At 54.6% G+C, this 25,281-nt stretch overlaps 9 protein-coding genes across 9 annotated transcripts in view; 4 read left to right on the forward strand and 5 right to left on the reverse strand.

The window, feature by feature from the left end:
- Positions 1-2,822: 2,822 nt before the first annotated feature.
- On the reverse strand, positions 2,823-3,549 carry MONBRDRAFT_22338 (uncharacterized protein; the record flags this gene model as incomplete). The annotated part of the gene is made up of 3 exons (XM_001742723.1): positions 2,823-2,886; positions 3,048-3,266; positions 3,407-3,549. 3 exons carry the CDS (start codon positions 3,547-3,549, stop codon positions 2,823-2,825), a joined length of 426 nt encoding a protein of 141 aa, XP_001742775.1.
- Positions 3,550-4,420: 871 nt separating this feature from the next.
- On the forward strand, positions 4,421-5,708 carry MONBRDRAFT_17242 (uncharacterized protein; the record flags this gene model as incomplete). Its single annotated transcript, XM_001742271.1, has 7 exons — positions 4,421-4,553; positions 4,678-4,786; positions 4,890-4,987; positions 5,065-5,156; positions 5,257-5,297; positions 5,463-5,557; positions 5,632-5,708. Coding segments are annotated over exons 1-7 (516 nt in total), but the record flags the coding sequence as incomplete, so codon positions are not given.
- Positions 5,709-6,710: 1,002 nt separating this feature from the next.
- Positions 6,711-9,034, forward strand: MONBRDRAFT_17243 (uncharacterized protein; the record flags this gene model as incomplete). Its single annotated transcript, XM_001742272.1, has 10 exons — positions 6,711-6,788; positions 6,883-6,986; positions 7,070-7,149; positions 7,249-7,331; positions 7,440-7,531; positions 7,658-7,739; positions 7,829-8,120; positions 8,159-8,426; positions 8,617-8,686; positions 8,776-9,034. 10 exons carry the CDS (start codon positions 6,711-6,713, stop codon positions 8,917-8,919), a joined length of 1,293 nt encoding a protein of 430 aa, XP_001742324.1. The 3' UTR covers positions 8,920-9,034.
- A 30-nt stretch (positions 9,035-9,064) lies between these two features.
- Positions 9,065-12,576, reverse strand: MONBRDRAFT_30938 (uncharacterized protein; the record flags this gene model as incomplete). The annotated part of the gene is made up of 14 exons (XM_001742724.1): positions 9,065-9,481; positions 9,603-9,679; positions 9,787-9,847; positions 10,326-10,429; positions 10,540-10,617; positions 10,711-10,759; positions 10,886-11,088; positions 11,185-11,303; positions 11,397-11,496; positions 11,583-11,683; positions 11,799-11,912; positions 12,099-12,214; positions 12,322-12,395; positions 12,517-12,576. 14 exons carry the CDS (start codon positions 12,574-12,576, stop codon positions 9,211-9,213), a joined length of 1,527 nt encoding a protein of 508 aa, XP_001742776.1. The 3' UTR covers positions 9,065-9,210.
- A 1,991-nt stretch (positions 12,577-14,567) lies between these two features.
- MONBRDRAFT_35614 (uncharacterized protein) lies at positions 14,568-16,989 on the forward strand. Its single transcript, XM_001742273.1, has 11 exons — positions 14,568-14,599; positions 14,694-14,868; positions 14,960-15,122; positions 15,210-15,300; positions 15,401-15,486; positions 15,619-15,692; positions 15,777-15,851; positions 15,932-16,184; positions 16,283-16,408; positions 16,584-16,643; positions 16,745-16,989. Exons 1-11 carry the CDS (start codon positions 14,586-14,588, stop codon positions 16,813-16,815), a joined length of 1,188 nt encoding a protein of 395 aa, XP_001742325.1. The 5' UTR covers positions 14,568-14,585; the 3' UTR covers positions 16,816-16,989.
- A 496-nt stretch (positions 16,990-17,485) lies between these two features.
- Positions 17,486-18,043, reverse strand: MONBRDRAFT_13897 (uncharacterized protein; the record flags this gene model as incomplete). Its single annotated transcript, XM_001742725.1, has 3 exons — positions 17,486-17,628; positions 17,714-17,879; positions 17,966-18,043. The coding sequence occupies 3 exons, from the start codon at positions 18,041-18,043 to the stop codon at positions 17,486-17,488; spliced, it is 387 nt and encodes a 128-aa protein (XP_001742777.1).
- A 1,811-nt stretch (positions 18,044-19,854) lies between these two features.
- Positions 19,855-22,418, reverse strand: MONBRDRAFT_5220 (uncharacterized protein; the record flags this gene model as incomplete). Its single annotated transcript, XM_001742726.1, has 6 exons — positions 19,855-19,980; positions 20,096-20,212; positions 20,317-20,830; positions 20,959-21,710; positions 21,880-21,959; positions 22,286-22,418. 6 exons carry the CDS (start codon positions 22,416-22,418, stop codon positions 19,855-19,857), a joined length of 1,722 nt encoding a protein of 573 aa, XP_001742778.1.
- Positions 22,419-22,689: 271 nt separating this feature from the next.
- Positions 22,690-25,233, reverse strand: MONBRDRAFT_22344 (uncharacterized protein; the record flags this gene model as incomplete). The annotated part of the gene is made up of 11 exons (XM_001742727.1): positions 22,690-22,876; positions 22,916-22,991; positions 23,131-23,235; positions 23,322-23,391; positions 23,501-23,625; positions 23,731-23,826; positions 23,931-23,999; positions 24,242-24,340; positions 24,446-24,478; positions 24,816-24,878; positions 24,930-25,233. The coding sequence occupies 11 exons, from the start codon at positions 25,231-25,233 to the stop codon at positions 22,690-22,692; spliced, it is 1,227 nt and encodes a 408-aa protein (XP_001742779.1).
- The window catches only part of MONBRDRAFT_30941 (uncharacterized protein), a 2,771-nt gene continuing 2,648 nt past the window's right edge, over positions 25,159-25,281 (forward strand). Inside the window, exon 1 of the mRNA XM_001742274.1 lies at positions 25,159-25,234. Coding sequence (XP_001742326.1) covers positions 25,232-25,234 — 3 coding nt within the window. The 5' untranslated portion in view covers positions 25,159-25,231. The remainder of the gene's footprint in view (positions 25,235-25,281) is intronic.

Here is a 25,281-nt window from a genome sequence, read left to right on the forward strand (position 1 = left end):
GCCCACTCACCAAGCTGTGACAACTGGCTCTTGATGCGGCCAACCGTTGTCGATGAGCGCAAGCCACNGCGGCTTGTACACAGCCACCAGCCCTGACAGCGCCTTGGCCACCGTTCCCGGGAATGACCCACCACTCATCTTCCTCCTTTCACACTCAAAAATAAAGAGAGAGAGAGAGAGAGAGAGAGAGAGAGAGAGAGAGAGAGAGAGAGAGAGAGAGAGAGAGAGAGAGAGAGAGAGAGAGAGAGAGAGAGAGAGAGAGAGAGAGAGAGAGATTAGAAGAGAGTTTTGAGAGTTTGAGAGAGAGTTTGAGAGAGAGTTTGAGAGAGAGAGAGAGAGAGAGAGAGAGAGAGAGAGAGCCGTTACTCAAACAAACAGAAAAACTCAAATTTCTTTTTTTTATCATCTTGTTGGCTGCTCGCTGATGAGGCGTACCGTCGGCGATGACGGCGAGGTCGGCTGCGTGTGGGCCTGCCGGGCTGATGGCCTTGCATGTAGGATGTGGGTACTATAATGAAAAGACACGTGTAAATGCTCGCCGGCTTCTGATGCAAGCGCTGCAACAGGTGCGTCCCATGGCCCGCCACAACGCAGCCCATCACGCAATCCTTGACCGCTTCCGCTTTGATGGTGCAGGCTCCGTCGCTGACGGAAGGCGAGCATACATCCTTGGATGAGCTCAGCCGAGCGCTGGCATTCCTCGAGGTGAGGCTTGGCCAAAAAAATACAAACAAACACCATCGCTGGATCATGTCATCGACACTCATGGTGCTGGCTCGGCAGGCGTCTGGTGAGGTGAATGCTGGCTATGGGAGCAACCTGACTCTTGAAGGAGGCTTCAGTTGTGAAGCAGCCGTCTGCGATGCCCGTCTAGGTGCAGCTGCCATTGCCAACCTCTCAGGCAAGCTGCCAATCTCAGAGATATCGGTGGGTGTATCAGCATCTCCCTCTCATCGTGGCCTGTGTGGGGAAGAATAGCTTGTGGCTTGCCCGTGGTGGTAGCCACTCGACTTTTGCAGCGAGCCTGTACGCGTCGGCTCTTGGGGCGTCTCCCGCCCAGGTGAACATCATTGGACTCATCCCACCCCTGCTTTGAAATGGTAACTTTCATGAACAAGCAAGGCCAGTCTCACCTGGGTGGATGGAAATCACCATCCATAGAATACTAAGCGGAGCAGGTGCCGACGCATTTGCGCGCCAAGTGGATGTGACCCTACTGCCTCAAGACCTAATTGCCGGAGCGCCTGGAGCGCGCAGCAAACATGGTGCTGCTCGCGCTCGTTATGATGCCTTGATCGATAAGGTGGCCAAAAGTGGTTCCGAGCCTCTTACCAAGCGCCCACACACGATGTACGTGCAGCTCCATTGCGCTGGGCACAAGGGAGGATGGTTTGGGCTTGCCGAGAAACCAGCTATCAACCAACGTCTGAATAGCCTGTTATCAATCGCATGGTTGCAGGGACCCAGCGCCAGGCCTGTGTGAGGATACAGTGGGAGGCGTGATAGCCCATGTGGGCCCGGCAGAGCTCGGACATGCGTCAGGTTCGACTGTTTCCCCTTTTTTGTTTAATCCTCAAGATCATGGCTGACTGCTCTTGCAATGATCAACACATCACTTGCCCTTGGCCCTACGCTGCTCTTAACTGCCGTCAGCTTCTAGCAGTGGAGGTCTCTTGCTGAAAGATGTGGGACGTGTCGGACCGGCAGGGGTCCTTCGAGCGGCGTACGTTAAACCGTCGAGTTTTTTTTTTTTAACTTTTTTTCCATGCCGAGCGCATAAGTTCCTGGTCTGCTTCATAACCAGCCACTCCAACCTCGTTGCTTAGGTGCTGGACCGAAGTTATTCATAAGGCTGTGAGCGTCAGCGTAGCTCTGTCTGGTGCGTCGTTCCGCTTCTCTTTGAGCCAAATCTTGAGCCGTATCTCTTGCCAAGGTGCAAATCTGTGGCTGCATCGTACCCATCCTCTCAAGCGACATTGCGATGCCAAACTTTTGGGCCGCTTGGGAATGCAGGCACTGGCGAATTCATGCTTGATCAGGGGTTGGGTCACCGCATCGCGACTGAGGTGGCGATCAGCGGGGGCGTGACGCTTGAGCAGGTCCAAGCCTGGCGGAGCGGGTCAACGTCAAGCCAAGTCCCTGCTGACCGTGGTCGAGTCTACCAACCGCTGATTTTGGGTGGCCTCGTCCTCTTGACGAGGCACAGGGACCAATCTTCCCCCGCCTCAAAGTCACACAGCGCGGGTGACGCCCATGAACTCTATGCCTTTGCCAGCGGTGGGGAACTGGTCTTTGGCTGGCGCCTCCTTCCAACCGGCCGTCCGCAGGTGCGCGCTCTGTTGGTATTGGCTTGACTGGGAGCCCTGCCTTTTTTGATTTAACGCCTGTGCACCCGTGTTTTTACAACCCCATCCCATAGGTCGTGTGCATGGATGGCCAGCACAGTCCCTGCGTGCGTCGGATCCAGGTGTTCCCCGAGGATGGTGTGCGTGTGAGAAAAGACCAAGAGGGAGAAAAAGATTGAGAGACAACATGTTAGAGGTATATAGATAGGGCTGATTTTGAGAATGTTACCCCCCCACAGGAAAAAAAAAAGTTAAAGGCAGGTGCCGAGCACCCAGGCTCTCAAGAAATTGAAAAAAGTGTTCAGATCACTTTTCAAGGGTGCCTGATTTAGCGTATTAACAACCCTCCCCCTTGACGACATGATGATAGCAGCAACAGCGGGGAGATAAAAGGGTCTTTAATGCCGACCGGTAGAAGCCATCGATGTTGATCCTCAAGTTGTAATTCTGCCACTTGACTTCTATGGCCGTTCTGGCTTAGCGACGCAGACGGAAGGAAAAGGAGTAGATGGGATACAGCTGGCCCGAAATGCCAAGCATGCTAAAGGCCGACAAAACAGTGGGAAGCCAAACAAGGGCCGATTCCGTGACGGAGCTGCGGCAGTCGAGCGATCACAAGCCGCGCTAGTGAGAGTGATGCAGGGCTAAAGAACACGGGGGCGCCCTCGAAAAGTGAAAGAAGAAGACACGTTTTTGACTGACCCGAGGCGTACACCAAGCAAGCGGCGTAGGCTTGTCACGATGCCGTTGTACGTGTGATAGGTGCCCGCCAAGAGTAGACCGGAATAAAGGGGCAGGGCCAATGGTTTGTAAACGCTAAAGCTGTCGTAGATGGCGGCCAGGTCGGCAGGATCGTCGTAGTACCACGGCAAGACGCGGGCGTGGACCACGTGCATGGTGATCGTTCCAACTAAAAAGTAGCTGCACCGGGCAAGCAGAACAATCATAAGGCAATGCGAAGAAAGTGGCAGCCCCACTTTTCCCTCCATCCCCAAAATAGGACATCAAGTAATTAGCCCTCGGTATCCGGAGGATGCGCGATCACAGGGAGTGGAGCATACCCTGTGAAACGCTGCAAGGTGCTGCTGGTATCCTGCTTGGGCGGCGCCCCCTTGAGCTTGAAGTTGGCCAGAAGATGGGTGCCAAGGACAGAGGCACCGAGCAGTTCAAGGTGGGGCCGCTGGTAGAGTTCTCGAAGCGCCATCTATCCATGAATGTTGCATGATCGTGCGAGCCAGTGAGGGGCACTTTAACAACCAGCTGGCTGGAGAGGCGATGACGGCCAACGGCGTTGGGATTGCAAGGCAAACACGGTTGCAGGCTAGCCCTCAGTTCTCCCTCCGCGCCCCATCGGCCCCAACCATACGGACCAATATGTTGTCGTGGGTGGCTTGTGAGACGAGAGCCGCCCAGTGGTTGAAGATGTGCATGGTGGTGTAGACTGTACGTGAATCAATCACCGAGGTGGCGGGTGCAGGGCAAGTGAGCTGCAACGAGTGATCGAGTCTTGTGCAGTCTGAGAGCAAACCTGAGAGTCCGAGGCCGGAAACGGCCTGCACGCGGCGCCAACCCGCAGCCTCGGTAGCTGTTAGTGTCGACATTGTTGGTCTGAATATAAAAATCAAAAGCAGTCCACGGAGTGATCCAGACGGAGATGGTCTCCGAGCCCCTGCCTAACATGTAAATATGCTTGAAAATAAATGGAGAGAGAGAAGAGAGGGACGCGAGAGAGAGAGAGAGAGAGAGAGAGACGAGAGAGAAGAGACGAGAGAGAGAGAGAGAGAGCAGTGAGAGAGAGCAGTGAGAGAGGGAGAGAGTTTGAGAGAAAGAGCAGAGAGCGAAGAAAGAAATCACACAGTACACAAAGTCTAAAAGCACTGCATAATACCACACGAAAAATACCAGTATCTACTGTCAACTTCTTCAACAACCTCTATAAAAACTACAACAACTATGCCTTTCTCGGGCTCTTTGTGTGAAATTCAGTTTCCCTTGTGTGTGTGTGTGTGTGTGTGTGTGTGTGTGTGTGTGTGTGTGTGTTTTTTTGACGCAACTGACACTGACACAGACACACACACGCAGCCGGTTGATCAAAGAACGGCAGCGCCTTGTGGTAAAGTGCTTGCAGAGACGATAGCTTTGCGGGTGGTTGGATTGGTGTAGCATAGGCGAACGGGGCGTGTGACGTCCTGCCATTGATCGTCATGGGTACGTACGTGGGCTGCTTTCGTTGGGGGTGGTGTTGCAGGACTGAATGGGGTGAAAGTTGATGGAAAAGGGAAATTTTAGTGGCGATGGCGCTGACCGCGTCTCCATCCGCATTGGTTTACAGCAGAGAAGAGCCCGCATCGTGAGGGTGTCCTGCTCAAATGGACCAACTATATGAAGGGCTTTCAGCCCCGCTATTTTGTCCTCCACAATGGCCAGCTCTCCTACTACAAGTATCGACCCTTGGCCTCCATCCGCGCAAGCCTCTGCTCCTGTGCCGTCGTGGCATGCAGACGAGACCTGATGCGCGCGCTATGATCTGGCACCTGCTTGTAGGAATAAGGATGAGGTCAACCACACCTGCCGTGGTACACTCATTTTGATTGATGCGGAGATTGACATTGGTCTCGGTTCCAATTTCATCATTCACGCCGGTAAGCGTGAATGACCATGCCGTCCACGTTGCCCGTGTGCCTGAGGGATATTCCCGCGTGCTTGCGGTGTGATGCAGGCCTTCCGCAGCAGCAAGGGCAGTCTTATCACTTGCGCGCCTCCTCCGAGGCCGAGCGCAGTGCCTGGCTGGGCTCGCTCCAGCTGGCCAAGGTGCGTGGCGAAGACCTGATTCTCACGATGCAGGCCTTGCCTGAGCCTCACAGCCGCGGTGGCTTGTGTTCCCCATTGGTTGTACCACATCTTCCAACAGCAACTGGCACACAACAAGCGTGCTTCCAAGCAGGTGGCCAGGTACGGCAGCTGTTTCCTGTTGCCACACGCCCGTTTCTTCATGTGTGGTTGTGTGCATGCGTGTCTGTGTTTGGAACATCATCATGCCACAGGCACTGTGTCTACAGCACGCTCTTACCGTCGTGGCTGAATACCAATCCTGCCTGACATGTGGGGCCTTGGCAGCTCCATCTCATCCACCTCTGGCAACGCCGCCCAACTCAATTCGAGCGTTGATCTGAAGCGATCGGCAGTGCTCATGATCAACGAGTCGGATGATGGTGAGGATTGGAACGGCTCTGATCCCAACACACAGCAAGCTCACAGGCGCATGCTTTCTGCTTGTGTGGGGTAGATTCGTGGAGCGATGACGATGCCCCGGTCAACTTTGACGAGCACCCAGACAACAAAGAACTCTTTCGTCTTGGCGTCGAGGTCAGTCTGGAAAGCACGCTTCCATTCATGCGCTCTGATCCAGTTCAACAATGTCGTCCGTTGTTGTTCCTAATATCTTCCTGGTCTTTCCTTTGACGGTGGTCCTCCATACGAATGCAACATAGCTGGAGACCACATCCAATACGCTCAGTCAGGCCTTTAGCAGTGTAGAGCCCTATGTGTCAGTCGAGGGGTCCGAGGAACTTCGCCGTTGCCAAAAGCTTCTCAAGTACGTGCTGTGCTTTTGAGCCTGACATGAGCCCGGTGAGCCTGTCACTCCCCTCACCATTGATTGATCCGTGTATAGAAAAATGACAAAGCAGCGCGATGCCGTCTTGAGCAGCGCGACGGCCTTGCATCAGCGTTGGCTGCGTCTTTTCATGGCTAGCGAGGCCAAGCGCCTGGACCTTGCTGATGCTCTGGTGCGTCCTCTCTGTCAAAGCCTCGATTCCAAAAAGAGGCTAAGCTGAGTGGTCCACTCACCGAAGCGGCCTCGTACGCCATTCCCGATAGGAATCGCTGGCTGCTGAGCATCGCAGACTGCAGGCGCGCGCGCGCCAAGTTACAAAGCAGGCTTTGGCATCTGATGCCGCTGAGGTGCTTGAGGTCTGTCGGAGCTGCGCCCAGCCCGTCGCAGGCCCCATGAAGCCGATGCTGGACAAGGCTGACTTACGTTTTGAATCATGCATTTTAGTCGGCCGAGGAGCCCGTGGGAGGTCCCGAGACTGACGATGAGGAGTTTTTCGACGCCCAGGAAGACCCCTTTGACCTTCGTGCGTCCACCGCGTCGGACACGCCATCTCTGCCAGCTCCGCGTGTGACGGTGCGTTGAGAGACTTGGGGACGACCGCTCTTTGCCCCGACACAGTGACATGGTTGTCTCACTATGTATTTATTCTCTCTGATTCATCTATATTGTGTGTCGCGTGTTGTGTGTCTTGTGTGTGTGTGTGCGTGTGTGTGTGCGCTTGCGTGATACGGATGACATCACAGGTGGAGATGCGCACGTCGATCCCATTCCGACCGGACAAGACGACAAGCCTGTGGTCCATCATGAAGAACTGCATTGGCAAGGAGGTCGGTCTTCCAGCAGTGTCGTATCTCGCACCTTGATGGATCTTGACTCGCCACATGACTCAGAATTGTGCTTGGGATCCCACTGATCTTGTAGCTATCCAAAATCCCCATGCCCGTCACGTTTAACGAGCCCATCTCTTTCACTCAGCGTCTGAGCGAGGACTGCGAATATGCACACTTGCTGGATGAGGCTGCGGCGTACGTGATGCTCTCCAGCCCAATGGTCCATGCAGCCTGCCGCGCTCTCGTGTTTTCACGCAGCACACATCTCAAATGCTTAGTACGACGGATCCCTATCATCGAGCGGCATTGGTGTCAGCCTTTACCATCTCTTCCTTTTCTTCTGGCGCGTGGCGCACAGGTTTGTACCAGGGCCCACGCATGATTGCGGCAGCGTACCAGGCTTGTGGGGTATTCGCTGGTTTGTAGTGTTCACGAGTGGCCTTTAAAATATGGTCAGGCAAGCCGTTCAATCCTTTGCTGGGAGAGACCTTTGAGCTGGATCGTCGAGCCACGCATGGTTACAGTTGCATCCTCGAGCAGGTTTGTTGGGTGCTAGCCCGGGTTTTGTGCCTTTGCGCATGCTCCAGCGTTCCAGCCTGACGAGCACGCAATTTCATCATTGGCGACCTGTCTTGCTTCCGGGAATAGGTCAGCCACCACCCGCCCATCTGCGCCCTTCATGCGACCTCGGAGCGAGGTTGGACGTTTTGGCAAGATTTTTCCATGAACTCCAAGTTCCGGTTGGTATCATCCCCCGCCCTCCGAAATGGATCATGAAGTGATCACGAAGCCACGAGAGCCAAAGACGCGCTCCCCGTTTGGTTAAGGTTGGCTTCATCTGACTGCGCCATCCGTCTGTATGACAGCGGAAAATATCTCGAGGTGGTTCCCACGGGCATCAGCCACATCATCTTCCATGATAATGACGATCATTTCACCTGGACCAAGGTGAGCGTTGTGTGCATCGTGTCAATTATCTTTGGATTGCGTCCGAGTCACCAGCTGACCGTGACGGTTGAGGGGTGGTTGGCATTCAGGTGTCGACGACCATCCACAATATCATTGTGGGTAAGCTGTGGCTGGAAAATGCTGGCAAGATGCTGGTCACCAACCACACGACCGGCGTTGTGTGTGAGCTGGATTACAAGCCATACTCTTTCTTCTCCAGTGCCGAGCCGCGCACCGTGGTGGGCCAGGTGAAGGACGTGAGTGGCAAGGTGCACCTGACACTGAACGGCACCTGGGACAAGCAAATCAGCCAGGAGGCCCCCGGTGAGTCGCTCACGCCTCTCACGATGTGTCCAGAACAAGCCTCTGATTTAAAAGCGGGTGGTTGGCCTCATGACACATGCTTCTGATTGGGCTAGATGATGCCAATGGCATCTCCAAGCGAGTGCTGTGGAAGCGCACAGAACACGTGGCCAACTTTGAAAAGATGTATGGTTTCACTCAAATGGCCATCGAGTCCAACCAAATCGGCGTCTTTGAAAAGGGCTGCGCTGTGACTGATGCACGTTTCCGAATGGACAAAAACGTCATGGAGCAAGGCGACTTTGACATGGCCAATCGCGTCAAGCACTTGCTCGAGGAAGGCCAGCGCTTTCGTCGTCGACAATATGAGAAGACGCAGACTCGGTGAGTTGATGGCCAACGCGCATGCCCACACCTTTTTGTTGTTCAGTGCATTTTTTTGTACATGCTTGTCCATGTGCTTGGGGTGGGAGCGAAACGGTGAAATTGGTGCCAAATTGGCTTCTGTTTTCATGCTCGATAAACCCACCTGATTTGCGGGGATGTCCTTTCTTTTGTGCTCTTGGGGCCACAGGTGGACACCGTGTTGGTTCGAGCTTCGAGATGATCCTGTTGTTCCAGGCCGCAAGTCCCACCAGTACAAGGTTCGTCAAAAGCATGGCCTGCGGTCTGCCGACCCTGCCGTGGTCCTTCCTTGAAGCTGATCGCCATCCATTGCGGTTCTGGCTGGCAGGGCGGATACTGGGAGGCCAAGGATAGCAACAACTTTGGCGCACATGATATAGTGGACATTTATGATATTAGCCCTGTGGCTTCCAAAGATCCAAAGGCAGCTGAGGCGGCCGATCAAGCCAAAACCATGAATGTGACGTATTAGTAGGGCATGACCTGGCCGATACGTTCTGTCGCCCCATTGCTGCCCTTGCAAACCTTGCGACTGACTTGGCCATCGAGACTGGTGGCTGGCAGCGATCAATCAATTCATCAAAATCATGTGGCACATATTGCGGTGTGCATGGAATACGAACCAGACAAATCGATTGGTGGTGAAAGGGCCAGAGCAAGACTCAAGGAAACGGACGACATATGACACGGGCTTGGACCCGGCTGGTCAGATCACCGAGGCGGGTGCCGAGCAATTGGGGTAGATTTAGAGCAACAGAAGCCATTACATCTTGGACAGTTTGGCGCTTTTGGCCGCATTGCTGCCACTAGTGCCGCCGTTGCGTTTGGCCTTGTGCTTGTTGTGCTTTTGTCGCTGCGTAAGTCGAGCAAGACGGTCCACTTGCTTCTTTTCCTGGCGCTTGAGCTCGAGCGCCTCTTCAGCCTCTTGAGCCTTGGCGGAACGCTTGGCTTGCTCCTTGTTGAGATCGAACTGAAGCTCAAAGTTCTTACGGCTTCGCGTAGTGACCTCCTTTTGTTGGTAGCGACGGCGCGGGCTAGGGAAAAGAGAACACGGGCACAACCAAGACGAGGAGCGCGGTGAGTCGGTCGGTTCATTAAGCACTGAGCCACATGCACGGTATAGTATGAGCGATGCTACACTGAATGCGAGCCTACTTTGCTTCACGACGATACTCGACAATGTTACGCATCACCAAGTTGTTCAAACGATCCTTGACCAGATTACCCTCGGGCTGCAAAAAACGGCCGAGACACCCAGGTTCAGAGATTTGATAGAAAGCATTGTGACACCTTCGAATCCGCCCAGGAAGGAGAATGAGGGGCCGGACAGAAAACCAACCGCTAAGCGACGCAGGCTGCCCTCGAGCTCCTCCGTGAGCTTGATTTCAGGCTTTGGCTTCCTAAGATACGAAGATACATGTTGCCAAAGTCCCGTGGCCACAGAGGCACAGACAACAGACAACGGGGATGAGCGAAGCAAGTGCAGATAACCAAAGAGAGCGACAAGTCGCGTGCTGCAAAGACACAACTATAAAACAACAATAAAAAAGACAAAAGAAGAGAGAGCGCGCTCAAAGTCAAACCCCAAAACAAACAAATGAACCAAACAAGAAGTACACACAGACACAGACACAGACACAGACACAGACACAGACACAGACACAGACACAGACACAGACACAGACACAGACACAGACACAGACACAGACACAGACACAGACACAGACACAGACACAGACACAGACACAGACACAGACACAGACACAGACACAGACACAGACACAGACACAGACACAGACACAGACACACACACAGACACACACACAGACACACACACAAGAGGGACAAATCAACGTCAAAACTGAAAGTTGAACTGACTTGAATTCGTATTTGCTGAGTTTGCGAGGCTCCAGTTGGCGCTGAGCCTTGACGGCAGCGCGAGCGGTAGCTTTAGTGCGCTGCTTGCGTTCAGCGTTGCGAATCTAGCCGCCCGGAAGTGTTGGTGACAAGTTGAGGAAGGGTGTCTGGCCAGACAAAACATCGAGTGCAGGCGTGGTAGGAATTAAGAATCAAGTCAGCAGGCTAATCATACTTCGCTGTTAATGGCGTCCAAGCGATCCAGGTCCTTGGCAAGCTTAGCCTGCGACTTTTTGGCGCGGTGGGCAGCCACCTAGTAGGCGCAAGGCAAAGACAAGCCAGGTAAGGTGGCGCGACCAACCACATCAAGGGACACCACAGACGGTACAGATCGGCAGGCACATACACGCTCGTCGTGCTGCTTGGCGGCTTCACTGCGTTCCTTGCGCTTGGACCTGGCGCGCACGTACATGGCAAAGGCACAATTAAAATGACAAAGGCAGCAGCGAATGTGAGTATCAGTCCTTTTTAAACCAGATGCAAAGCAGGGGCAAGGCCAAATGAAGCAGAGCCACACGGACTTGATGTCTTGCCGCTTGGCGGCCTCGGCGTCATCTTCATCCTCATCGTCATCCTGGTTCGAGGCTGATTTGGCATCCTGTTCCTCAAGCGTGATTGGTTGGACAAACTCGCTCAAGCCCTCCTGCAGTTGCTCCATCATCTTGTAGTTGCTCGCAGACTTGGAGAGATTCTCAGGCAGCTGCTTGCGCACTCGATTCCTTGCCTGCAGAACAGGGTTATGTTTGGCCGGAATGAGGTGTTGCGGTCTGTACTAAAATCCAAAAAGGCAATGGAGTACACTTGTCCGTCGAGATCTTACGCGTTCGGCTTTGACCTCAATGTCCGTGGCGGTCTCCAAAAGGGAATGGTGATCTGTGGCAAGGGGGTTGTATGACTGTCCAGGGTGGCAAGGCTCAACAACCTTGGTCTTTGATGCATCTGAAGAAGCAATTCCAATGTGAGAAGGAAAAGCCAAGGGAAGGAAACACAAAGTCATGACTTTTGAGAAGGAGGGAGGGGGTGCAAACGTACGAGGCTTATGCACGCTGTCGGGGATGGCGACCGAGCTTGGCTGCAGGTGCTGAAGGAAAGGGTTGCCGTTGGTTGGATCTTCTTGTGTCTCATCCCAGACCTGATTTCAGCAGGTGAGAGAGCGATTGTCAATTCATACCTCGCCCACCGATAACTGCAAAGATGAGAAGGGTCAAGGGGGCATACCGTGGTCTCAGGATCAGCCTCTTCCTCCTGGCTGGGAGGAGCGGCTGTGTTTGGCTGAGCCGGCTTGATTTTCTTGGCCTTGATTTCTTTTTCCAGCGAATCTAATGATCATGGACATTGCGATGACATTGAGAAAACCTTGATGTTCCAAGGGTACCACCAAGGACTGGATGACAGGCCAGAAACGAGTCCTCCACCGAGGATGGCAGGCCGTACATTCAGTGTTCTTCTTGGGCAGGGACACGACAGGCTTGATGTTGGGGTTGGGCGCAACAACTTGATCAACGCGCAGGACCTTGCTGGCAGCGCGGGCCTTGCGACCCAGGCGCACTATCAAGTAGCGCCCCACGATTCGAGCCGCAGCACGAGCGTGGTAACGAGGCGGGTTTGAAACAGGATTCAATCAGAATGAGAGGGGCACTTTCTTGAACACGAGGAAGAAAACTGAGAGCAGACAAGGGTTCCAGGAAACAAGGCTTCCTTGGGAGAGACGAAAGCAAACAACATGTGGCGTACCGGGCTTGGCAGCAGGGGCACTTCCAGTATCAAGCTGAAAGAGCTGATCATCACTTTTGGATTTCAAGTCATCCGCCCCTGTTCGCTCCTCAAAACGTCGTTGATCAATGGCATCTCTGTCAAGCGGGGCCGAGGTCGCCAGAAATGCGCTGGTCAGACAAGACCCAGCGCTATGCTACGTTCATGGAGGAAAAACCACCAGCACTTTTACGAATATACGTACTCAACAGCCGACATGTCAATGTGTTTGCGCATGTTCTTCTTGTCGCTCCGCTTGCCACGCTGCTTGCGGCGCAGCTGCGGATGGATGATACGAACCAAGGGTTAACGAGCAGCCAGACTTGACATGGGGCTGCCAGCGTCTCAGGAAGAGTGCTTCATGTGAGCGGTGCAGGTGCTGAAACACTGCCTGGCATACCTTGTGCGCGGACACCTCCTCAAAGGTGCCATCGGCCTTGGCGCGAACGACAGTCGTCATGACGGCGAAAGCTGGGAGGTGTGTATGTGTGTGTGTGTTGGCGTATCGAAAAGCGCTCACGGCTGTGCGTGCGTGTGCAATTTTAACACAGCACAGGCTCCTATACCCAAGGTCACTCTCCAAAGATCGTTGACCCGCTGCCTTTTCTTGCGCGAGCCCCTGCGACCCCCCTCCTAAAAAAAAAACGAGAGAGAGAGAGAGAGAGAGAGAGAGAGAGAGAGAGAGAAAAGCGAGAGACAACGTCAACCAATTTTATAACACGTGCTCTTGCTCCTTCATGCTTGCTCCCCCTTGAGTGTCGTGGTGGCTGAAAAAGAAGAAGCAGATAAATGTCAGCATGTATTGTCAGACCATCTACATTTTGTCAGACAAACTGTGTTGATGTTGATGTTTTTTTTTTTTTTTTTTCACGCTGGTCTTGAGGTTGCGACGCGTTTGTCGCCATGGCGGGACGAGGTGCAGGGGGACGGCTGCTGCAGGTTCTTGGGGCGGCGGTTGTGCTGCTGGGTGTGCTTTCGAAAAGCTGGGGGGAGGATCCACCGCCGTTGCCGCCTGGTCTAAGCACGACGTTTCTGGATACCTTTGACCAAGATGGCCTGCAAGCGCCATGGACGGCTTCGGCCTACACACATCTGAACGCCTGTTATCAACCGGCAGCTGTGACAGTATGTTGCTTGCACCAAACCCAGGGCTGAGAAGATTGGACATGCGTTTGATATGGGCTGAGTGCACTGCTTGGACTGACCTGGATGGCGCACCTACGCAGGTGGCTAATGGCTTGCTCTCCATCACGGCCCAGCGGCTGAGACACAACATCACATGCGTAGATGGGGCGAACCGGGGATACACCAGTGGCCTGGTCAATACCAGCACGGGGTTTGCTCAAAAGTACGGTCGCTTTGAGGCGCGTGTCAAGATGCTGAACAACAGTGGCGCAGGGCTACATCCTACTTTTTGGACCCTGGGCAACACCTCGTGCTGGCCTGCGAGCGGCGAAGTCGACATTATGGAGGTGGAGGGTCGAAACTACCCACCTCTGCACACCACCTACACCACCAACGTCCACGTTGCCCAGCCAGGCTGCTGTGCTCATGACTGCGCCTTCAACGCAAACTTGGCTCATTTCTACAACGAGAACGACAATCTTTCAGGCTGGAACACTTGGGGCATGGAGTGGAACTCGACTGCCATGACCTTTTTCCACAACGATCGCGTGACAGCCATCCTAAACGATTCCAGCGTGGTTGCCCTCTATCAGCAGCCACAATACGTCATTTTCGGCCTGGCCATTCTGGATGAATCCATCCTCCCGAATGAGAATACCACCTTTCCCTGGACCGTACAGGCTGACTGGGTTCGCGTTGCTCAGTATGACACCCTGCTTCACAGATTGCCGCTGCCCCACAGGACTGACCGTCAATCCTCGCAGCAGTCGAACCCCCTTCCTTCTCGACGTATCTCGTGACCTCATGACTGCATCTATGGGGTGCTGTTTTCCGTCAAGTGGCCGAGTGGGTTGCCTTGCGCTGTCATGAACACCATTTGATACCCATGTGTGTTTCTCTCCCAGCAGGCCGGCCAATCATTCCGCTCCACCGTCCTTGGATGACACGGCAGCCTTACCGGGGCTGAGCGATTGAAAGCAGAGCCATTGACCACTCTATCAACTATAACGGCACATTTTGCTACACAAACCTGCACTGAAACACAATTGAAAACGACATTGAGTACCTTTTTACCACATAAACCCAGAGAGAGAGAGAGTTTGAGAGAGAGTTTGAGAGAGAGAGAGAGAGAGAGAGAGAGAGAGAGAGAGAGAGAGTTTGCGAGAGAGAGAAACGAGAGTTTAAGAGAGAGAGAGAGAGACAAAGAGTTCAAGAGAGAGAGAGAAGAGTTAGAGAGAGAGTTTTCGAGAGAGAGAGGGAGGCCTCTTCTTTTTCTTTCTCACGGCGGTCATGGCAGCGCAACACCCACGACTGAGTCACCTGCTACGCGGCTCGCAGCCACTGATGGATCCTCGTCGGTACGATTTGTGCGGTGAAAGGGCTTGTCAGTGTAGGGTTATACTGGCATTCCGCTCTTTGATCTCATCTCATCCACCTTTTCAACGTCAACAGGAATGGGTCGGACGCTCCCGGGCTTGGCGCCGGTGGTGGCCGACCTCCCGCAATGCCCTCGGCGCAGGAGACCTACTATTCATCCGCCGCGCATCGCGTGCTGACTCCACTGTCGTGGGAAGGCTACTTTGACTCCAAACACACGACATCAAAGGGCTTCACCTATTATCGCAAGGTGGGTGGCAGCTGGTTCCGCCTCGCAGCCCGGCTCCGGTCAAAAGCACGTACGGCCCTCCCGGTTCACCTCCAGTACTCGGCACGAACAGGGCACGACTGGGCCCAATGTTCTGCTCTTGCATGGCGGTGGGCATTCGGCTCTCTCCTACGCCTGCTTTGCCAAGCTGCTGAGCGAACTCTCTGACTGCCAGATCGTTGCGTACGACGCTCGTGGGCATGGTGCCACACAAGTCACGGAGGGATCGCCAGAAGGTGCGACATCCTTTGGCCTGGGTATCACTGTACTTGGTCTCAAGTCTTCGCTGCCCCTGCACGTGCCAATCTGCGTGTCACACGTAGATTTGAGACTCGATCGTCAAGTCCAAGATTGTCGCCACATTGCCGAAGAGGCCCTGGACTCCGCAGCCAAAACCATCATTATTGGCCATAGGTTCGTGGGTTTTGCGCTGGTGGCCTCGACCAAACACCAACATCAGCCCCCTTGCGTGCACCCATTACTTGATGAGCCTCACTGGCAGGCAATCGTGTAGTATGGGAGGCGGCGTGGCGGCACACGCCGCGCATGGCGGCTTTCTGCCCAACCTTGCTGCTGCCGTAGTCATTGACGTCGTGGAAGGTCCGAGAGCTGTTACATGCCATGGCGCGCTTTGGGGCATTGGTTCGGCTGCTGAGGGAAAGGGCAAGCTTTATACTCACCCGTGTGCTCTCCTTTGGAATGTCTGCATGTGGCGGCATGGCTGTGTGGCAGGAACGGCCCTGGACGCCCTCAGCGGCATGAAGTCCTTCCTGCGGTCGCGACCCGCTTCCTTTGCCTCCGAGGAGGTTTGTGCCACGCTTTGAAGTATCCAGTATTGTTGCCTTCCCACATTCGCTGTCTCATGATTTATATCTGCCTGACCCCCGCAGGAGGCCATCAAGTGGAGCATCCGCTCAGGCCAGCTGCGGAATACCGAGTCGGCGCGCATCTCCATGCCTGCACAGGTACCCCATGCCTCAGCCCCTCGGCTTTTCACAGAGCGGGTCAAACCCAGGCAGCTCTTATTGTGTGTTTGCAACCCTAGGTGCGCCTGGCAGAGGAGGGAGAAGCAGAGGAACTTGAGGAGCAAGCCATACCCAACACCATCGTTGAAGAGGAGGAAGAGGAGGAGGAAAATGAGCCGGGGGTGGGCAGCGACAGTAGTCGGCGGTCAGGCAGGCAACAAGAAGGCGTTCTTCCACCCGAAGATGTCATGTTTGCCAAGCCACAACGCCAGGCTGCACCAGCAGAGAAGCAGCCCGGGAAATATGTGTGGCGCGTGGACTTGGTCAAGTCGGGTACGAGCAGAGCAAGGCGTGCCTGGCGTGGCTGCTGCTGAGGACCGCACCTTGTTGATCAGCTGCCGGCAGAACCTCACGGCTTTGATTGCTTGTAGCGCCTTACTGGCAAGAATGGTTTGAGGGTTTGAGCAGCACGTTTCTGCGCATTCCGGCCCTGACCATGCTCATGTTGGCTGGTGTTGATCGTCTCGACAAGGAGCTAACCATTGGGCAGATGCAAGGTTTGTGCTGCTGCTGCGTTGCTGTTTGCCCCAAACCCTCCCTTCTTTTCATGTTTTTTTTGGGGGGCGGGGCGGGGGCGGGGGTGCCTAGATACTGTGGAGGCATGTTATTTTTTTTTTTTTTTGTATGAGTGAGTGTTGATCGTGTTCTTCTGTCTTTGCACAACAACTCTAGGCAAATTCCAGCTCCAGCTTATGGCAAACTGTGGGCACTCCGTGCACGAGGATGCTCCAGGTTTGATTTTACCTGACTTTGCTGGTCTTATTCGTAAAGCACACGGCACATCACGTTCACTTTGGGGCCCCGTGTCATGGTATGGGTGTCTCGCCTGGCAGGCCAAGCAGCCGCCGCAATTGCCGACTTTTTGGCTCGCTTCAAGCTGGCGACACGCAAGCATCCTGCTTGAATAGACCATTTGAATAAAGGGGCACCCGTTTTCCAGCCGGGCAAGATGTTGCATAGCGCTGTGCGCTCTGATACCACCCTCTGGATATGTTTGCATTTGTTGCTCGATCTGTTTGCTGCTTAACGAGATGCGTCCACGAGACCCTCACGCAAGCGCATCGAGCCACACAAAATTTCTCTTCCGCCTTTGACACTGTGTACTGATTTCCTTGACAAGCCAATTCCTCGAATAAATTTTAGCCAATTGTACGCCTCAGGCTTGTTGTAGCGTAAAGGTAATATAGGCGGCCACAAACGCCAGCAAGGTCGCAGTCATCAGCATGACTGGGCTCGGGCCCGCCTCGTCGTCTTCCACCGACCGGCTCGTTGGCTTTGCACCATCCATGACATGGCGAACCATGCGTGCCACGCGGCTTGGATCACCGGCAGGGAAGGGGGCAAAAGCGGTCGTACGCCATTGATCGCAGGCAGCCGCCAAAGTCCTAATCAGACGAGTTTGCAAGATTAGAAACCGGCGCAGGTCGTTCGCGTCGCCAGCGAGAAGGGATGGAAAAGCGCAAGATCACGAACAAGAAGCCAGCCATCGATGGAAAGATGGAGCAGGGCATGACAAACAAGGATATGGAGAGAAATTCATGAAAACCGCGAAAGCAAAGTTGAAGCCACATGACTCACTTGGGATTGCAGCAGAGAGCGTGCCCGCTGTCAGCCATGGCCTGCGCCAGCTCGATTTGATGGTTATGCATGAGCTCCTCGTTTACCACAATAATCATGGGCTTGCCCGCTTCAAGCGTTTCTAAGATCGTGCCCGCTCCTGTGACGCACGGCGGAGATGAGGTGTCAATTTGACGGAAGTTGACATGCCATCGCCTAGCTGCACTGCGCGACCTCGCACGCACCTGCGTGTCCGATCACGAGGTCGGCGTTCAGGATTTCCTGCTGCAAGGACGGCTTGAAATCAAAGGTCTCGATGCGCAGGCCATCCGGGATCTTTGTCGCGGGTTCTGGCGCCGGGGCTCGCCCGTGTTGAATGTGCAATTCGGTGATGCCATCCCGGTGCAGTGCCTATGCGCAGGGCAAGCGAGCGGGCACAGATTGATCATGGGGGCGCCCCGAATCGTTGCCTGAACGGGGCATGGGAAAGGACCAACCTCAAGAACAGGTTCTGCAACGACAGCGTCTGTCAGGCTCTGAAATTGCGTGGTACCCACGGTCACAAATGCCCTCATGTTCGGAGGTTTTGAACCGCCACCGCCACCGCCACCGCCACCGCCACCCGTGACCGTGACCGTGACCGTGTCCGTGCTCTCTCTTCTCGCTGAGCAGAAAAATGATGACAATTTGCACACAACACACACACACACACACAGGAACGAATCCAATGGCGCAACCTTCGCGCTCGGGGGCGGAGCTGGGGGCAGGGCCTCAGGAACTGAAGATGGAGCTCTTGTTCCGGGCTGTGCAGAGCACTCGGCCGCATGATTTAACGCTGCCGTTCCCCACGCACTTTCAGCAGCCTGCGTCGGGGCCGAGTGAGGAGCCAGTCAAAGATTTTACAACCTTGCATGAAGCGCTTTGCGAGCGCCGGCATGAGCCAACGACTCAACGGACGCAGCTGCTGGCATGGTGTGAGGATTTGTATCCTCGGCTGCAGACCGTATCGGACCCAGCAGCAACGGTAATTCAACTGGTTTTGCTTTTTGCTCTTTCTCATTGGTGCTCCACAACTGTCCTTATCGCTGGGTGCATGCCTGTTCTGACCATGATAGATGCGCGCGCTCGAGGTCACCACAGGCCCAGCTAGCAGGGCTGCTCTGCCCACTCACATCTTCCAAGTCTTTGAAGATCGTTGGTGATTCTGCCTTTCTCCATGACTGCACGTTTAACGGTTGGCCCAGCTGGCGGAGATTTGCTGACAGACTAACCCTGGTTGCCCCTCTCCTTCCCCCACTACTTGCGGCTTGACCACAGCGGGTGCTCGGCGTGCCACACTCTTTCAAGAGCTGAAGGCCAAGCACGGTTCAACTCTTGCCTACCATGGTAGTGCCATGGAAAATTGGCATTCCATCTTGCACAATGGAGTAATTGGACTTCGGAACAAGTGAGGGCGTCACCATGATCGGCTTGCACCTACCACTTTTTTCTTTTTTCTTTCTCGTCTGGCATCTGAGCTGACGCGCCATTCCTTGCCCTTCTGCCAGGCAGGCTCTGTTTGGTGGGGGCACGTATTTATCCACAGACTTGACCCTGTGCGAAAACTACTCGCAAATGGCCTGTTGTCGGCCGCACTCGCCGTTTGGTGCACGCATGGCCGTTGTTGGGGTGTTTGAAGTTGCCCGCCATCCTGCCGTCAAGGTGCGAACCGAGTAGTGGTCCAGTGGTCTTTCATGCGCACCATGCGCACACCTCACATGTGGTCGTTTTTGCCTCACACGTCGAGGTAGTTTGCGGGTCATCAAGCCGATGATGCTGAAACCACCAGTCTTTCAGGCCGCGTTGAGATTCCAGACCGATGTGAGAAATCACTCCAGTTGTCGTTTGCCATCGCTGGTTGTTTGCGTTTGGTAGCTCATCGGCCCCTTGCGTGCTCAATCGTTTCTCAGATATAGTGGTGCCCAATGACGATCATCTACGACTGGCCTACTTGCTTGTGTTCACCGTGTCGGCAGGACCGCCGCCGCACCGCAGTACGTGTATACACCTTGACAGGCCAGCACGCATGCTTTCTTCTTACAAGCCTTTTTTTTTTTTATCTTTGTGCCTTGTCTTGTCTCCCCAGTTGGATCTGTGCAGGCATGGGTGCGCCAAAACTGGCTCTGGCTCATTCTGGCAGGCTACCTCATGGTATTGGCCATCGTGGGTTGGTGGAACACACCGGCAGGCCGCGCTTGGTGGCGTCGGATGACGACGAGTGACTGAAACTGGACTCTCTCCCGCGCTGAGGCGACCAATTTAGGAATGCAACTGTTGTCGACGTCACTTCAATTGGCATATTTGCGTCGCTCGGCACAGGAAGAAGGGCGCTTGCCCTTTGGACACGCTAGGCCTGAGGTAGCGAGGTGCTGGGATCGTGTAGCATGCGGTAGATCAAGGCTGCCGTCCAGTGATAATCGCGTACCCCGCCACTGTCCGCATTGCCTTTGCGCTCCAGGAGGGTGGGGGGGACCTGCACAGGTTTGATTACTCGTGAGTCAAAGTGAAATGGTGCATGGCTCGGGGCCCCGACAGCCCCAAGCACGTCCTGTAGCTTTCGTTCAACTTTGCAGCGCTCAGGCACCTACCCGATTGTCGGCATCATAAAACTCAAACAGAGCGCCTGTAGAGGCGTACCAGTCCCGTGTCATGTTGACGGTCTTGGACAGCAGTGTGTCTGCGACCTGTTGTGCCTCGGGTACCACCTGTGTAGATGTCATGCCCCATGAGGACAGAATGACGCGGCAGTCCGGGCGCATTGGCATGTTTGAAAGCACGTCAAAGCCGTGCCAGAAGCACAGCAACCAACCTTGGCATAGCGCTGCAGGCCTAGGTACACAAACCAATTGATGTTGATCCAGCTGGGGCCGCGCCACATGTTGGTGCTGTAGTCACTGGAGCCGCGTGCAATGGTCGGAATGGGGGCATGGGTACCAAAGACAGCAGGGTCTTGCAGATAGCCAATGAGCGTCTTCACGCGGTCCACGGGCATGTTGGGCAGCATGAGGGGTAGAAGCCCAGTGGGAATGGTGTAGGGCATGTAAAACCCAGAGAAATTGCGGTAGTGGTACATTTGTGTGACGTTGTCCCAGAGCAGAGTGTGAATCTGCTCGATCATGAGCGTTGCTTGTTGGCTCCACAAGTCTGCATTGGACGTGTCGTTGAGCTCACGGTAGATCAGACCAAGGTGATAGCAATCAATGGCTGCAAAGACGGAGAAGTCGGGCGAGTCCATTTGGACGCCCGAGTCGAAGACGGGTGACTGGTCGAGGCCCGACTCAAAAGGGCTCGACCATTCTAGCAAGTGATTTGCGTTGATATCCCTGGCAAAGGGGGCGGGGAGATTTCCGAACCAAAAGCCAGAGCCACGAGCCACGGGGGACAGATTGCAAAATGAACGGGTGGGCCAGACGAAAGAGTGGCGGCGAGGGCGCACGAGGCAGGGACGTACCGTTCAGTCAGGTCATAGCTGAGATAAGCGGCCAGCTTTGGGGCGGCATAGCGCAACCGATCCAGGTTGTTTGTACGTTGATAGTTGTCCCAAATAGCCCAGGCAGCGAGGGGCGGTTGCGTTAGGGTGAGGGTTTGATCATCCCATGGGTTGTACTGGATGGGCAAGCGGCCATCCGAGGTCTGGACCTCGAGCAGGGCCTGCATGAAATCCCAGGCCAGGTCGGGATCAATCAGTGAGCGTCCAAAGGTGTGAAAACACGAATCCCAGAGCCACATGGCACGGTGAGGTTGGCGATCGGGCGTGCTCCAGGCCGTGGTAAGTCGGCCCTCGGGGCTTAAGGTATTGGCTCGCATCACGGAGTATGCTTTGCGGCTGAGACGGTCCAGGCCTGTGTCATTGAGCCTGGGTGGGCGAGCCATGGCGGCGAGGCGCGTGCTCAATGTGCCTTCCAGGTCTGCGTTGGCCAGGCCAGCAGCAGCGGTGGCCAGTGCCTCCTCGGGAAGCGTGGCATAGGTCACGGCAAAGCGCTGGGTCGTGCTGTTGCTACAATAAGCCATGTACTGCTTGTTGTCAGCATCGGCACTGAGGTAGCAATTACCAGGCGCACTCACGGCATCGCGCAGAATCACCGATGAGGCCTGACCCAGCAAAAGATCTCCAGAGGCGTACGTGAGCGCCAGATATTCTGAGCCACGTTGTACAAGAAGCACATCATGTGTGGCCGCCAACACCTTGTCCTCGCCATCATTCTGTCAAAGCGGAGCATGAGTCGTCAAAGGCGTGGGGCGGAGGGTTGTGTGTGTGTGTGTGTGAGTGTGTGTGTGTGTGAGTGTGTGTGTGTGTGTGTGTGTGTGTGTGTGTGTGCATGGTAAAGAGGTCCAAGTGACAAAGGGCTCCGGGTGGGCCAGGAAAACGCACCGTCAGGGCAAAATTGAGAAAGAGCCAACGGGGCGTGGCAAGTGTAAAGTAGATTCCATAGCGCTGGGGCGTGTGCAGCCCTACAAAAGTGCTCTCCTAAGTCACCAACGAGTCAGAGTGCGGGTCGTGTCGTGCAAGGAGGATGAGCCGCGCTTGCTTTTTTCACTCAGTGTCACATTGACTCGCACACAAAAAATACGCAAGCGGCGGACCCGGCACTGACCGAGCTGGTGGCGCCATCCTGGCCACTGAAAGCAAAGATAAGGCCTATCACGCATGCACGCACAGCCACCCACAGTCATTGGCGGTGGTCAGACCAGACCCATGGATCTCGCTGCCGATCGCGAGTGTCAGGCGCTGAACAAGGCGCAACGCTGATTTGTCTTGACCATACACCAGACCGTACCAGAATACTGGCCCAAGGGCTTGCCCAGAGCATCACCACCATAAATGTTTGGACAGTTATCTGGCACAGGGACCATCGCCAGCACCACAAGGGGAGCCAGAAGCAGACCCAGCACGAGCAAGGTCCGTGCCATGCTGCTGCTGATGATGATGATGATGATGATGATGTGTGTGTGTGTGTGTGTGAAGAAATTGGTCCAGTTCTTGCTCCCCTTTCACACTTTTTGTTTTGCTTTGCTTTTTTTTTGTTTCGTTCGTCAATGAGAAGCTTGTGTGGGCGTGCGAGTGTGGGCATTGACATGATGGGCCAACGCTTTTGTCAAGCACATGCCACCTTTTCGATTCTCGACACGAGGGAGAAAGCAGACAGCAGCAACATGATCATGTGACAGAATGATATCGCGCTTAGCAGTAAGTCTGAAGCCAGGTCTTCTCGTACTTCTCGGCGTAGCGGTAGATGCACGGGCAGGGCTCGGTCCAGACAAAATTATTGGGGTCGCTCAAGGAGGGCTCCCAATCCGGGTTGAGTTCACGAAAGAGGCAGCCGTCACTGGACAGGCGCAGGAACACGCGTGAGAGGCACCAGTTGCACCTGTGGCCGGATGATGGTGACGGGAGAGCCAGAACATACCATTCGAGGCCGGTGCAACCCTCGCAATTGTTGGCCGCCTGTTCAATGGGGATTGAATATTTGGCCCATAAATCATCTACAGGTTGGCAGGCACATGCCATGTCAGCCCGCACTTAAATTTGGCCGTACCAGACTCCACGAGCACAGGTGGAAAAACCAACAACGAGGCCAAGATGGTATAGATTTGTGCTCTGCAACAAGCAGCTTCAACTTACACGTGCAGCGATTGGGATCCGTGTTGCCGCTGTAAGGTACTGACTGTCGCAGCTGAGTTGGGTTGACGGGATTGTTCAAGCAGTCGGGCATCGAGTCGAAGCAATCTGGCGATAATCAATCGAGGGCAGGCAGGCATCACGGTCACCAAGAGGGCCAGCTCAATGGTCTAGAGTATGGTCATTAGGCTTACCGGTACTCGTCACGTATTGGTAGTTGTTCTCAAACTTGAAATTGAAGTAGTCTGTCTTTCCCGAAATGATCTGAAGCAGGCGCAGTGTGGGTTGGGCAGTGATTTGTCCAGGTGGCAACAGTCGCAAGCGAGTCAACTCGGATTCTTTGTCTGATTTTGGTGGGGCGCTCAACACATACCTGGCAGACGGCGTAGGTTGTGTCAGTCGCCCCACAGTCCAGGGCTGAAATGTTCCGTGCCTCGCCAGGCGCAAACGTGCCATTGCAGGGGCAGTCCCGGTTCAGCTGGGCGGCAAGGTAGAACGCTGGAAGGAAAACCAATAGAACCAAGTCAAGAAGACAAAGCCCGGGGTTATCAAACGAGCCATGTGGCACAAGCACTGGCCGGTCAAGGTCTCATTCTCACGTACTGGCAGTGTTGATGCCGAGGGCAATGTAACTGTCGGAAAATGTAAGCTTGGCGATGGAGAGGGACTTGTCAATGCGGTTGGTACCATCGTAGTTGACTAGCAGGAAAAGTCACTTGTCAGCGCCAGGTGATGATGGAACGGTTACATTTGCCGTGCCGAGGGGGGGTTTTTTTTCGCCAGTTTGGCGCCGGAGCACGTACTGGTTCCCGTGTATTGCGTCTTGTACAGCACATCGGAGGTGATTGGGCGGCAATCTCCATCACCCACGTCTAACGCCGGTGCCCATACAAGCAAGCATGGCAGTAGGTTGGATTAGGCACGATCATGCCAGACGAAACAGATGGAGCAGCTGCACCGGTCTGAAAGACTATGATGGGACCTACAGAAGGTGGTGTCGATCGTGTCTGCGTCAGCATGTCGTGACACAGCCAGAGGGATGGGCGCAAGGGCAAAGTGAGAAGTACCAGCTGCGCATCAACATGAACAAGTGCATGGTGGTGGAGGCACGCACAAGTATAGGCATCGGGGGTGTAGAAGCGAGTCTGAGCGTAGGAGATGTTGTTGCCTGCAATGTTCTGGCCAGTGGTAATGCAGGCTGCAACAAAAAAGCCTGCAGGCGTCCGAGCGAGGGCCAGCACTGAGTTGGGGCAGCGCTGGTGGCCACGATATGTGCAGGATTTGGCACGCTTTGAACGTTGCAGCGGCGCCAACTCACCCTGTAGCTTATGCGGCAGGGTCAGGTTGAACTCTAACGCGCACGCACGCCCGCCCGCACGATCGCGGAGGCCAAAGGACAGACCGGCATGGTAATGCATGAGTTTCATGTCGAGCAGCAAGGATGGACCAGTGTTCGATAGGGACAATGAGACACGTGATCTAGCCTCAAAGCGTGCCACGCACCTCCCGGCTCGGCCACGGCAGTGTGAAGAGGCACAGCCCAGGCGGTGCCACAGGCCCACACGCTCAAGCCAAGAACAAGCCACCCTGGCTTGGTCATGTCAACGTTTCAGATCAACCACGTCCAGCCAAATCCCAGAGCCCCTGGCCTGTTGATAAAACGAGGCGCTGATCCACAACCTCCCCACTTGCTAGACACACTTGATCACAAGCACTCTGTCCATGTGGAGCACGACTCTGACCCTGTTGCGCTGCCGTTCACAACAAATAATAATAAAAATAAAAAATGAGAAAAGAAGGACGCGGAGAGAGTTTGTGTGAGAGAGAGAGAGAGAGAGAGAGAGAGAGAGAGAGAGAGAGAGAGAGAGAGAGAGAGAGAGAGAGAGAGAGAGAGAGAGAGAGAGAGAGATGAATGAATTGGTTTGGTCGGTTTGAGAGAAGTTTGTTTGAGAGAGCATTTGAGGTGTGTGTGTGTGTGTGTGTGTGTGTGTCATAGGGACGCACACACAACGCGCTAAATTTATTTGTGGAGGTCGCACACGGGCAGGACGGTGTTGGGTAGAGACTGTCAAGTGCATGGAATGGGAAGCTGCATTGGTCAGCCATGGTATGTGGTGGCATGAGGTTGCTTGGGGGGGGGGGGGGGGGGGCCCC

This window comes from Monosiga brevicollis, genomic scaffold (assembly GCF_000002865.3).
Source record: "Monosiga brevicollis MX1 MONBRscaffold_2 genomic scaffold, whole genome shotgun sequence".
Lineage (NCBI taxonomy): Eukaryota > Choanoflagellata > Craspedida > Salpingoecidae > Monosiga > Monosiga brevicollis.